Raw genomic sequence first — 12,011 nt, forward strand, 5'->3', positions numbered from 1 at the left:
TTTATAGGAAGCCATTAATACATCAACCAGAAGTTACAAAATATTGTACTGCACAAAAGTTCTTGTGTAGAATGTCAGTGAAAGTGATGTCGGTATTGTGATAGTGTGCAGTTTTTCTATACAGCATTGATGCTGTGTGAATGAGAGCTGTTCACGTTCTGTTTGAAGGTGTCACCTAGTCAATGCATGACAGTTCTATCAAACAGCCTATGGGCCTTTTTGCTGCTGTTCTGCTTTGATTGGCAGAGTCTTTCTTTGGTTTTGCCATACACTCACATGGACTAAATCTTTGTACCTCTTGACTTGCAACCATATTACTACTGCTAAGTAAGAGAATCATCCACCCTCAGGAAAAACACATCCTCTTTAGTCAGATCCTGAGCTTCGGTGGCGGTGGAAAGATAGGAGGTGATGACTCCAAGAAAGCCACTTTCATAGTAATGCCTCAAGCATGGCTACCATGCCAGAGCTGAGAGCCTCTTTTCTTATCCCCAACTGCCACCTTATCCTCTGAAGTAAATGATGCCAAGCACTGGAAGGGATCATGTTTTTGTACCAGCTGCATCTCGGTGCTGATAGCTCCTAGCACAGAGCAGGCAGGAGGGGTGCCAAGGGAAGTTCCCTCCAGCCTGCACTGGCCAGGGCCACATCCAGGAGCTGACTGCTGGGCTGTTAGTTCACAGCTGCACATGGTTGGTGGGCACTTAGCAAATACACAGAATTACATGCCTCAGCCACATGGCAATGCCAAAGCATTTCAAGTGTAACCAGAACCACCCAACAAGGTCCAAGATTAAAATATAATATGAAATAGAAGGTAGACAGGTACACTCAGAAAGGATGGAGCTTCTGTTTCATTGAAATTGCTCTGACTGTTGTTGAACATGTAACAGACCTGGGAAAAGGAAACACTTTTGCTCTCATTTTCAAGTAGGAGGAGGCAGTATCTTGACCATTATTAAAACCTTACACGGTAAAACACATCCTGTACATTGGAAAAACAAGCTACATTTCTTTTATTAAAAATCAACACAATATTACATTCTGAAATAACACAAAGTCCAAGATTTGTTCTAATACACAGACTTAGGTAGAATTTCTGCCCGTGTCTGGCTATTGTTATAAATTATATTTGATGAATTGTTTTTGATAAAAACAATTTCTGTAACGCTACAGGCGTGTGACAAAACCAGCAAATATAAATAACTTTGTAATGCAAGGAAGAAGCAGACAGGAGAAGCTGTGGAAAGGCCGAAGAATAAAGCAGAGTTCAGTAATTATATTCTCCTTCTGTTCACGGTGCCTATGGAGCCTTCCAGTAAGTCTAAGCCAGTGCCTTGTAATACTTCATGCTATATAAGTGCAGTACACAAGATAGACATATCTTTAAAACGCTGCTGTTTCAGCAGGTTTATAATTACCTGGACCAGCCTCGGCTGCATACATGCACACATCTATCTTCCACTCCCAAAGGGAATAGGTTTACAGTTCCTTGCAGGATCAGTTAGCTAGCCACAGTGACTGATTTGTTCGGCAAGGTTACAGTTCTCCTGCCAAGTCTGAGATACAGGCAATAGATAGGCATCAGAGTTCTTGAGATTCACCCTGTAAACACTGCTTTGCAGTAATCCCAAACCAGGAGGCAATCATGAATTGAAGTAAAAGAATTACGTTTTCTTTACACACAACACTGGCTAACGTGAGCTTGGAGTGCACCACTTCCCTTCCACCAGTGGCCCAGAGCATCTTACAGTCCACTCCTGTGTACATCATCACATGTATTAACTCAGTTTTCCACCACGTGTCCTTTTATAAATTCTGAAGGACTGGAACTCTGAACAATAGGTGGTTTTTAATCTGCCATCCACTTAGATGTTAGGGAAATGGTAGTTGGATTTCCTTGTTTTGCAGAAGTACTTCTTGCTGTCCAAAGCTGGTAGAACGTTGCTGCTGCTCAACTGAGGCAGGTACTGGAACAAAAGCAAGAGTTACATCATGTGTAGTAGTTTGAAACGAGGAGAAAGCATGCAGTTCATTTTTCAAAAAGGAATATAAGGTATAAAGTTATTCATACTGCAGTCCTCTACTTTTCAAACTAAGAGTCACAAGTGCATGCAGTTTGCTCAGCAGTCCTGCTCACTGAGAATGCACTTTCCTAGGTAAACCTCATCTGTCACATTGCTATGCTGCCTATCTCCAGTCACTCAACGGAGCTGCAATGCAGAATTCAGCCTGTAGTGAGTTCCTCTTTAAGCAGGAGATTCATTTAGATGTTGTACTGAGGGGCACGGTTTAGTGGGAAATACTGGTGCTAGGTGGATGGTTGGACTGGATCCCGGAGGTCTTTTCCACCCTTGGTGACTCTATGGTTCTGTGATTTTCTCCTTGACCTAAATTAAGGTTGCTCCAATGTGAGAGCTTTACCTCCCCATGAACTGCCCAACTTGTGCTCGAGCCCAGCTTGTGGGAACCACGTAAAGAAAACAATTTCCCTCTGTAGACACCGAGCATTAAATACTGCTGTGAAAACATTACCCCCGGCGCGTGCTTCCGTGTCAGCTTGGCTGGTCTCCGAGCTGCTTTTTCATGTTCTTTCCCCAGATCTCCTGCCTCCCTAACGCTGTCAAAATAGGGATGCTGCAGCAGCTGCTCACACGTCTGCCTCTCTGCAGGGTCCATACGAAGGCAGCCCTTAGAAAAGACAAAGGATCACAGAGAACACTTGATACATAAAGATCTGCAGTTCCATCTCTTTGCAACAGCCAGTGAGTATTTACACAGATGGACGCATAAGTTTTATTTTCCAAGGAATTCTACGAGTCTGGCTTTTTAGAGTCAGCTGGAAGCTTGCAAAGCAGCTCACTCACACTGAACAACTGCCACCTCTGATAGAAGGCAACAGCAGAAACTAAGGCTAGAGGGACAGTTTTGTTCTACAGCAAACCATCGAGTCTCAGAAAACAGTGAGGCCCATGACTTCTGTTTGAACTAGAACAGCTTTCTAAAACTGAGGAATCCACTACATCACTAGCTGTGTTGTTCCAGGGTTTGGTGCTATCTAAAGCTGCACCTTAGTTTCTAATGCATTCACCCACACAGTTTCCACTTGGTGCATCTTAATGGAATAATTTGTTTTCCACATCTGTGCTAAAAATGACTGGATTAACAAGAAGTTTTCTCCAGTTCCCCTCCAGCTCTGTTTTTCTACGAACCTATGATCATTCAGTAGCCAAATCTCAGACCATTTACCACTTGAATAAGGAAAGCAGACTGCATTTGTTAACCCTCAGTGCAGAGCTCTATCTGTAGCTCCCCGCCTCCTGGGCACGCTGCTTTGGGTGGAGGACCCTGCCAGCCCCAGCCACACGGTGACACTTTGCTTACCTTCATGAGAGCTAAAGCAGGGTATGAAATACTGGGGAATTTCATTTCCAATGGCTCCTGGAGGAAAAAAATAGCGAGTACTTGTATTAGCAACCTTTTCTTTCACCATGCTGCCTATAGATTGCTGGTTAGTGCTGGGCTCGAGGGGAACACATCTCAAGGGAGCTCCTACCATGCTCTCTGGGTCTGGAATCGTTACGCCGCTGAAGAACTGGTTGGTGCTGAACACTTGCTGGTGCCTGGGAATAAGATCCCCTTTGAGCAAGAAGAAAATAAAATTAAAAGCAATCAGAACAATTAGCTGCTTTTACAGCGTCTGCGCTGAACAAGCTGATCTCCTAGCAAGGCTGGCAGCATCCAAGAGAACACGTAAAGAGACGGAGTACCATCAAACGAGCCAACAAAATACTGCTTTGTGAACACCCCCATCAGTGACCCCGCAGCCACAGGAGCGTGCTGGTGGGAGCGTGCTGCAGCTTCTTCCCCAGCACAGCTTCAGCACAGGTTTGGAAGCAAAATGTTCAAGTGGAACTAGCAAAAGAACTGGTACAACGGCCCAACCGCTGTCATTCCACAGCTCTGCTCAGCAGCTTTCTCTGTAAGGGCTGCCCTAGCCCAGCACCTGCATCCAAAGGGGAACTTCTGGCTGAAAATCTATCAGTAAAAATCAATTATAAGTAAGTAATTCCAGCTCTGTAGGATGAAGGAATTGGGAGTTTAACTGTATTCCTAGCTGAGGAGTTTGTAGCCCCAGCTCACCTTTATGGTTTTACACATTGCTCGGTAAAAAGTCACAGCTCTCCACTCATTCCAACAAATCTGAGTTAAACGTGGGGGTCTGCTCCCTCCAAGCCCAGAAATCAGTCACTGCACACCAGCATCCATGGAGGAAACCCGTCCTCGTCCAGCCCCGCGGGCCTGGCGCTTACCCAGCGTTCTCCGGATGAGGTACAGCTGGTCCACGTCCGACTTGCCGGGCCACAGCGGCACCCCGGAGAGCAGCTCCGCAAAGACACAGCCGATGGCCCACACGTCCACGGGAGGGCCGTACTGCGTGTCCCCCACCAGCAGCTCCGGGGAGCGGTACCACCTGGTCGCCACGTAGTCTGTGTAGTAATCACCTGGGCCAGCTAGGTTGGAGAGGAACAAGGAGGGGTGTGGGGTCAGAAGGGCGCAGACACAGCTCGGGGCGGCAGCAGCGGCACCTTCGGGACCCACGTGAGCTCCGGGAACGGGATGAGTCACTGGCCACCAGCAGAACCCAACTTTGGAAGCGCTCAGCGGTTGGGAAAAACAGAGACCGTGTTTTTCTCAAAACGAAAACGCGCAGAGCTCCGCAGCGGGCCCCGCGCCAGCTCTCCAAGCCCACATGATTTGCTCGAACAAGAGCTACGAAAATAAAACGAGGGGCTTTATTACGATGGAAAATGTGAAGCCATTGTTTGCAGAGACGGCGCCTTCTGCCAAAGGGAGCCCTCCTGCTAGGGAGCTCCAGCTGCGCCCCAGCATTGCACAAGCAGTGGCCAGGCCAGCTGCCATCCCCCGGCTCAGCACCAGCAGGGAGCTCAGGGCACGTTACTTTGGAGGCACTCGACTGTCTGAGCTAGCCCTGTTTAATCTGGTCTGGGGATCTCAATCCAAGCACCTCCAAAGCCTTCAGCAGAGCTTCTTTGTGAAAAAACACCAGCCCTCATACGTTACACAGGATGTCACGTTACTGAGGTCTGAAAGCCTGAAGCTGCACTTCACTGAGCTCTGGCGTGTATCACCCACGGAGGCAGGCAGCCAGCACTCACTCAGTATGCGAGCAAATCCAAAGTCACAGAGTTTGATGACGGAGTGTTTTGTTATCAGGATGTTTTCTGGCTTTACATCTCGGTGGATGCACTGGAAACAAACAAACAAAACCACAAAGTAGAGAAAAATCCCACACCAAGGTTAGAAGCAGCTGTTTAACCTGGCCCTTGGACAAAGAAACGCTTAATTTAGGTGCACACCCCTTGTAAATTGTGCCATGGAGGTTAACTGGGCAATCATTCCTGCTGAGGCAGAAGACAAGGGGATTTCTTAGCAGTTTCTTAGAATCACAGAATCACGAAGGTTGGAAAAGACCTCTAAGATCACCAAGTCCAACCCCAATGCATCCCCACCATGCCCATTAAACCACGGCCCCGGTGAGGCCCCGGCACTGCCCGGAGCTGTGGGTGCCCATCGTGGAGGTGCCCGAGGCTGTGGATGGGCCCTGGGCAGCCCGAGCTGTTGGGATGTCCCTGCCTAGAGCAGAGGTGGAACCACACGGGTTTTAAGGTCCCTTCCAACCTAATCCATGCTGTGATTCTCTGAAATGGGCACAGAACTTAATTTCTCCTGCCTTTGTGTGGGACATAAGCTCTACTGAAGTCACAAGGCTCTAGCTTGGTTTGTCTCTCCCCTCCCGTTGCATCAGTTCTAACTCCCTGCACTTTCCCTAGCCGAGCTGGTGGTGAGTTACTGTTCCTTTTTCTGAGGACTGAAATGCTGCTTGCTAACCCAGCGTCACAGAGTTCCAGAGAAGGGCGTAAAACCTCATCACCTGTGATCTCCAGCAGGTCAGACTGCGGGATCTAATTGTTCCCCCGGCTTTAAAACTCCGTTAAACCTTTCAGACTGAGAAAAGGAGCATGAAGAAGCAGCGGAACGACAAACCCTGGAGGCAGGACAGACCTCTGAGCAAGTCCCTGTGTCTCAGCCTCCAGAAAGCAGAGGAAGGGTTGTGAAGCTGTTCTACCGCCTCTCATTGCTGGGGGTACACGCTGCAATTTCAGATCTGCTGAAAATGGGAAATGTCACCTGACTTCTTCCCAAGAAAACTGCCATCAGGAAGACAGCATCAGAATCTCTGTCTCACCCAAAGGTGACATCACGGCACAGCTCTGGTTCATGCTGCTCGGGGGACTTACGTTGTGTTTGTGGCAGAAGTTCACAGCTTGGAGGGTCTGCCAGGTAATGCTCTTGACCAGATGCTCCGGCACCCTGGTATAAAAAGCACATTTTTACTATTTGGGTCAAATAATTTCACGATTACAGGAGAAAGCGGAGCCCTCTGCGGGAGGCAAAGCTCTCCTGGCAGACTTGGCCATAATGGTCTTCAACAACCCCAGGAAAGGCAGCGGTGACAGTTCTGGCAGTTTCAAGCTCAAATCCAATTTTATTTCCTATGTTTAATGCTGCAAGTCTTTTGATTCATCATAAATAAAAAGATAAGGCAAAACAAAACGCAGGAGGCTGGCTTCAGGATACCCTCTGCAGTCAAAACAGAAGGTCTTGTGCTGACACTGCTGTTGAACAGCTTGAGTTTCCTTGCACAAACATCCTGGAAGGGTGAGTGCTGCGCTGACAGAGGGACGAAGCTGGTCAGGCGACCCGGAACAGCGTGCAAAGTGGCATGAGCCCACCCATCTTAAGCCTGACCACGAAAGGCTTCATCATCTGCAGGAGCAAAGATCAAAAGCCAAGGATACAACCAGGCATCCCGCATTCACAGTGCTGAACGGCACGAGAATGTGAAGCATTTTAGTCCATGAGGGTTACATATCTGCTCCTCAGACTGCAGGTGAACAGGCTGGGTCTGCTCACAAAGCGATCTGCTATCAGCACTCTCTGTTCTCCTACAGCTCCGCACCAGAGGGGAATAACAGGCTCTGCTTTGCTCAAGCCCCAGTTTAGTCCCCCGTAGGCAATTCATTTCCCTTCCGGCCTGCAAAACGATTTGTGAACTTCTGCTCAGCATTTCCACGGCACCAAGTCACTGTGAGTAATTGGATGTCAGTGGGGAAGTTCTTCACAGAGGGAGCGGTGAGGTGCTGGAACAGGCTGCCCACAGAGGCTGTGGGTGCCTCATCCCTGCAGGTGTTGAATGGAGCAGCTTGGATGGGGCCCTGGGCATCCTGGTGCAGCACCAGGTCTGGAGGCTGGCGGCCCTACCCGTGGCAGGGGGTTGGAACTTGGTGGTCCTTGGCGTCCCTTCCAACCCAAACCATTCTATGAATTAGGGAGGATACAGGTAGTGGGAGCGCCAAAGGAACGAACCCTGTCCTCCTGGAAAATGTTCTTTCTGCCCTCGTAGCTCACGCTGTGTGCAAGTGGCTGTTTGCAGGGGAGGCTGTCTGACCGCTGGCAGCTCGGTGAGGCAGTGCAGAGTGCAGGCACAGCCTGGGAACTGCTGGGCTCTGCCACTGCTCTGCTGCACGGCTTGTCAGCGCCATCGCTGTGTTCTGTGTCCGTGCTGGGTGCTCTGTCGCACCGCCCCGTGCCTCCTGCCCCACAGCCCTAAGCAATTTGCAGCAGGACATTTCCCTGCAGCCGCTGGGCCCTGCTGCTACCAAGCCAGCCGCACACCAAGCAAACACTCCAGCTCAGCGCCCCGGCCACCGTGGTGAGCCACAGCGTGCAGGAGCGCAGGAGCAGCAGGTAACCCTGGGCACTGCGCCGAGAAATCTCTCCTGGGATGAATGAAATCCCTCCGGGAACCCTGCAGAGCAGCAGCGCGCTCCCACGGACAGCCCGGGCTCCTTTGCTCCAAGCTCCCAGCGAGAGAAGGGCCACTCACCCCCGGGGGTGCTTGTCCAGCTCGTGGAGAACGGTGTGGTCGCAGTACTCAAAGACCAGGTGCAGCTTCCTCTTCCTCCTGAACACCTCGAGCAGGTTCACCAGGTTGGGGTGTTTCAGTTGCTGTAACACACAGCGGACGGGCCGGTTAGTTACCGCGCGTATCCAGGCTTTGCTGCGCTATGAAAACCAGCTCTCCCCGGGGAATCACACGGGAAGAGCCCGCAACAGGCAAACGCACACTGAGGAAAACAAAGAGCTCCTCTGATATCCTCAGCACCTCCGGGTGGTTGCCAGAATTCGGACGGATTAACACATTTCTAAGCAAGGGAGCTGCAAAGGGCATCGCCCAGGAGCCACGCTGACCCCGTCTTCCAAGGGGCCTCCCCGTCAGACAGAGCCCGCAAAGGAGCGGGGAGCAGAAATCTGCAAGGAGCCGGGGAGCACCCCGATCAGCCCCGCTGCAATCACCCCTTTGGGAAGCAGCACTGTTGGGTTTCTGCCACCCTCAGCGGGGTTTGCACGCGGGCTCACCCTGTTTTGCACATTTCCAGCCCACCCCGCAGCCCTCGGGATCCACGGCCAGCTCTCGGACCCGGCGTCGCACCATGGCACCGCGTCTTTGGCAAACACTCGGCTGCTGCCCGAGCCGGGCACTACTCCCACAAACAAACTGTTACTATTGACAGAGAGCAGGCTGAGCAGAGCTGGGCAACTCCACGGAAGGGAGCGTCACAGCGAGCAGCCACGGGCTGGGGACGGGGGGAAAGGAGCTGGCCATGAACCAGAACCCCTTTCTCTGCCGCTCTCTGCGGGGTTTTGTCAACTTCAGAACCCCGCATCCTTGGCGGTCTGCAAGAATGCCTCGTGTCCAGGCTGACCTGCGCGTCTCCTGCGACGAGTAACGCCGTCTGGGGCTGCTTTCACGCGTGTAAAGCTATTGCTCCGGTGCCAGCCTGCGGCCGGCCCCCACCCAGCGCTGCTTTAAGAACAAACGAAGGGAAATGCCCATCACCCAGCGCGTCCCCGCGGCTGTGGCAGCGTTGCCTCAGGACGCCATGGAGACCGAAGGAACGCGGCAGCGCAGAAAAGAGGCACGAAGCTACGGGCACGACCTCCGGCTGCGGGGACCGTGCCTGAACGATGTGTGGAAGGAACCCCCGGAACCACGAGGACCGAGGCCGGCTCAAGCCACGGGGACAGCGGCCGGGTCACCCCGTGTCCGCAGCGCCCGGGGACGGCCGATGCCCGCCCGCTCCCCGCTGACCCCGCGCGGTGCCGCCCACCTTCAGCATGCGGACCTCCCGCAGCGCGATCTTCCGGATCACCGGGTCCTCCTCGGACTCCAGGAACTTCTTGATGGCCACGACCTGGCCCGTCTCCTTGTTGCGGCACTTGAAGACGACGCCGTAGGAGCCCTCCCCGACCTTGCCCAGCTTCTCGTACCGCTCCATGGCCCGGCTCTCCCGCCCCCCCCGCAGCCACCGCCCCCGACCTCAGCCCGGCACCGCGCTGAGCGCCTCCCCGGGGCGGGGAGGAGGAGGAGGAGGAGGAGGAGGAGGAGCTGCGCCCGAGGCCGCCGGGATGGGCGCGGTGCTCTCCCCCGGGGCTGTGCCCACAGCCGATGGCTCCGAGCCGCCCGCGGGCAGCAGGGACGGAGGAGGCTGCTCCCCGAACCCGGGGCCGCCCGGTGCGCTCCCGCCAGCAGCAGTCCTTCAGCTCTTCCGTCCCTTACCTTTGCGTTCTCTTTCCTCGTGCCCCTGCTGTGGGATGAGGTCAACTTATGTCTTCGCACGGGCTGCCCAGGGAGCGGTGGGGTCACCGTCTCTAGAAGTGTTCCAGAGCCGTGGGGATGTGGCACTGAGGGATGTGGGCAGCGGGCACGGTGGGGTGGGCTGAGGTCAGGCTTGGGGATCTCAGAGCTCTTTTCCAACCTGAGTGATTCTATGGTTCTTCGTGCGAACAAATGTCCCCCAGCACAAGCACCGCTCACCCAGATGCTCCCGGCTCCATCAGGGCTGCAGTGACACTCAACCCCGGCTGTGGCCCTTCCCGCCCGCTGCCAAGACACCAGAGATCAGCTTACTCAGGGTGCATCCGACGAGGCATTGTTCCCAGCAAGTCCGCCCTGACACAACGAGGTATCGAATAAAGCATCGTTTATTTGGCACAGAGCGAGAACAGAAGCAGAACAAAGCCAAAATCACCCAAACGGGAACGCGTGCCGGCAGCCTCGGTTACAGCCTAATGAAACAGAGCAGCTCAGAAAGTCTCCTGCTCTGCACTTTGTTTAAACTCCATCAGATCGGGAGCTCACATCGAACTCCTCCGGTTCCGGCACAGCCTCGAGTCAGGCCCAGCTCAGTTCCACTCTCACCCTCCCCCCCTCCCTGCAGCGACACACGAAGCTCCCAACCCATCACAGGAGCTGGATGGACGCTGCACGCCGCAGGATCCCATTCCAGAGCCTCCCAGTTCTAACCAAGTGCTGCTCTGTCTGCCCTGGACCTGCCTTCCCCTGCACCGCAGCGAGCTGGCGGGCGCGAGGTCGCAAAACCAGATGCCATCCCGCACCTCAAAAATCTTAATGAACGAGAAAGACAAACGAACCCACGTGACTTTTTAATGGAGAAATAAAAAGAGAAAAGAAAACGCGGGTGACAAAACGGGGAAAAGGGAAGAGGTGACGGAAAGCTTCGGTACAGAATAGCGCTTCTTATCGTATTTATTTATACCAGCCCGTGGGGAACGCGGCGCTCCCAAAGCCCGGCACGAGGAGGAGGGCAGAGCAGCGGCCATGCAGCTCAGCTCTCGCCCCACGTTCCCCTCGGGAACAGCATAAATAACCTACACGTCACGGGCAGCCCCATCCACGGCACCTCCATTCATTAAGGACGACGTCCAGGTGCCGTTGCCACCACCTGTCACAAGGCCCACCCTTAATTTGGGAAAATAAAGCATATACATTTTGTACATTTATATATATATATAAATATATATATATATATATATAGAGAGAGAGATATCAAAAATACACGCCGCCGTCAGCTGAGTACACATGCACACACACACACACGGGTGTGTAAGGCACACACCCACCCGGGAGCAACACGTCGACACCAACGCTACATTTCGTGTGCACACCCCCTCTACATCTAAGCAAGTAAGAAAATCCCTTTTATGGCAATTCTGCAGGCAGGAAGAAAACCCATACAAAATCCTTTGTTGTACAAAACTGCATTTTTACAAGGTCCACCGACGCTGTGACACAGCCCTCGGTAACGCACTACATCTCTACAAGGAGAAGAAGAAGAATCAAATCTTTATACAATGGTAAAAAAAAACAACAAACAAACCAAACCTGTAAGCTGCTCTGCAACCTTCCTGTGCTAAAAGTTAGATCCGTGACACCATCCTAGCAGCAGATTAATAAATAAGGATTAAATAGTCTATAGTACAAAGCCATCCCGCATGGCAGGTTTAAAACCAAAAAGCTCCGTGGATGCTTTCACTCCCTACACAAATTGGTTTTTTTTTAATTAAGACTCGGTATAAAACAGGGAAACAGCCAGCACTAGGTCTGTATCTACAGAATACACGGAAAACCCGAGGGAAGTAAAATAATTAACAGTTTATGGCACCTTTACTGAATAACATTATTTTAAAGGCTCCGTTTCCCTACGCTAACGAGTAAAGGGCTACTTATTCCATAGCTTTTATTAAGCAAACTTGACATAACCAACCACACAGTGGCAAGAGACAGAACCAGCTGTTCCCAGCTGCAAAAAATGTATTGATTTCCACCTGAAAACAGCACAATTTAGGTGTCAAGAGAAGACAGAGTCACAGTCCCCCATGCACGGAGTTTCCTAACGCTCCTTTGCCCTCTCCCGGTGAATTCGCTGCCGTTTGCGTCGGGTCCCTGCTGCTCAGTAACTGTTCTCGTGGCCGGCCAGGATGTAGAGGTTGCTGTGTGCGGTCGGGTTCTCGGTCGGCCTGCTTTCCAGCACCACCACTCTGCAACCAAACACAGACACCAC

The 12,011-nt window shown here is 52.1% G+C and overlaps 2 protein-coding genes across 12 annotated transcripts in view; both read right to left on the reverse strand.

Moving 5' to 3' along the window:
• On the reverse strand, window positions 989–9,547 carry CDKL1 (cyclin dependent kinase like 1). 2 transcript variants are annotated; one of them, XM_021403550.1, is made up of 9 exons: window positions 9,258–9,519; window positions 7,973–8,094; window positions 6,324–6,396; window positions 5,181–5,271; window positions 4,314–4,514; window positions 3,557–3,639; window positions 3,385–3,441; window positions 2,536–2,691; window positions 989–1,970 (listed from the first exon to the last, which is right to left on the reverse strand). In XM_021403550.1, exons 1-9 carry the CDS (start codon window positions 9,423–9,425, stop codon window positions 1,869–1,871), a joined length of 1,053 nt encoding a protein of 350 aa, XP_021259225.1. In that variant the 5' UTR covers window positions 9,426–9,519; the 3' UTR covers window positions 989–1,868. The 2 variants fall into 2 exon arrangements, with proteins under 2 accessions (XP_021259225.1, XP_021259226.1); XM_021403551.1 differs by lacking the exons at window positions 989–1,970; window positions 2,536–2,691 and adding an exon at window positions 2,699–3,287 and having other exon boundaries at window positions 3,337–3,441; window positions 9,258–9,547.
• MAP4K5 (mitogen-activated protein kinase kinase kinase kinase 5) overlaps window positions 10,579–12,011 on the reverse strand; it is a 58,455-nt gene continuing 57,022 nt past the window's right edge. For all 10 annotated transcript variants that reach the window (XM_021403541.1, XM_021403539.1, XM_021403537.1 and 7 more), the window contains one exon: window positions 10,579–11,988. In XM_021403541.1, coding sequence (XP_021259216.1) covers window positions 11,901–11,988 — 88 coding nt within the window. In that variant the 3' untranslated portion in view covers window positions 10,579–11,900. The remainder of the gene's footprint in view (window positions 11,989–12,011) is intronic.

The sequence above is a fragment of the Numida meleagris genome, chromosome 6 (genome assembly GCF_002078875.1).
Source record: "Numida meleagris isolate 19003 breed g44 Domestic line chromosome 6, NumMel1.0, whole genome shotgun sequence".
NCBI lineage: Eukaryota > Metazoa > Chordata > Aves > Galliformes > Numididae > Numida > Numida meleagris.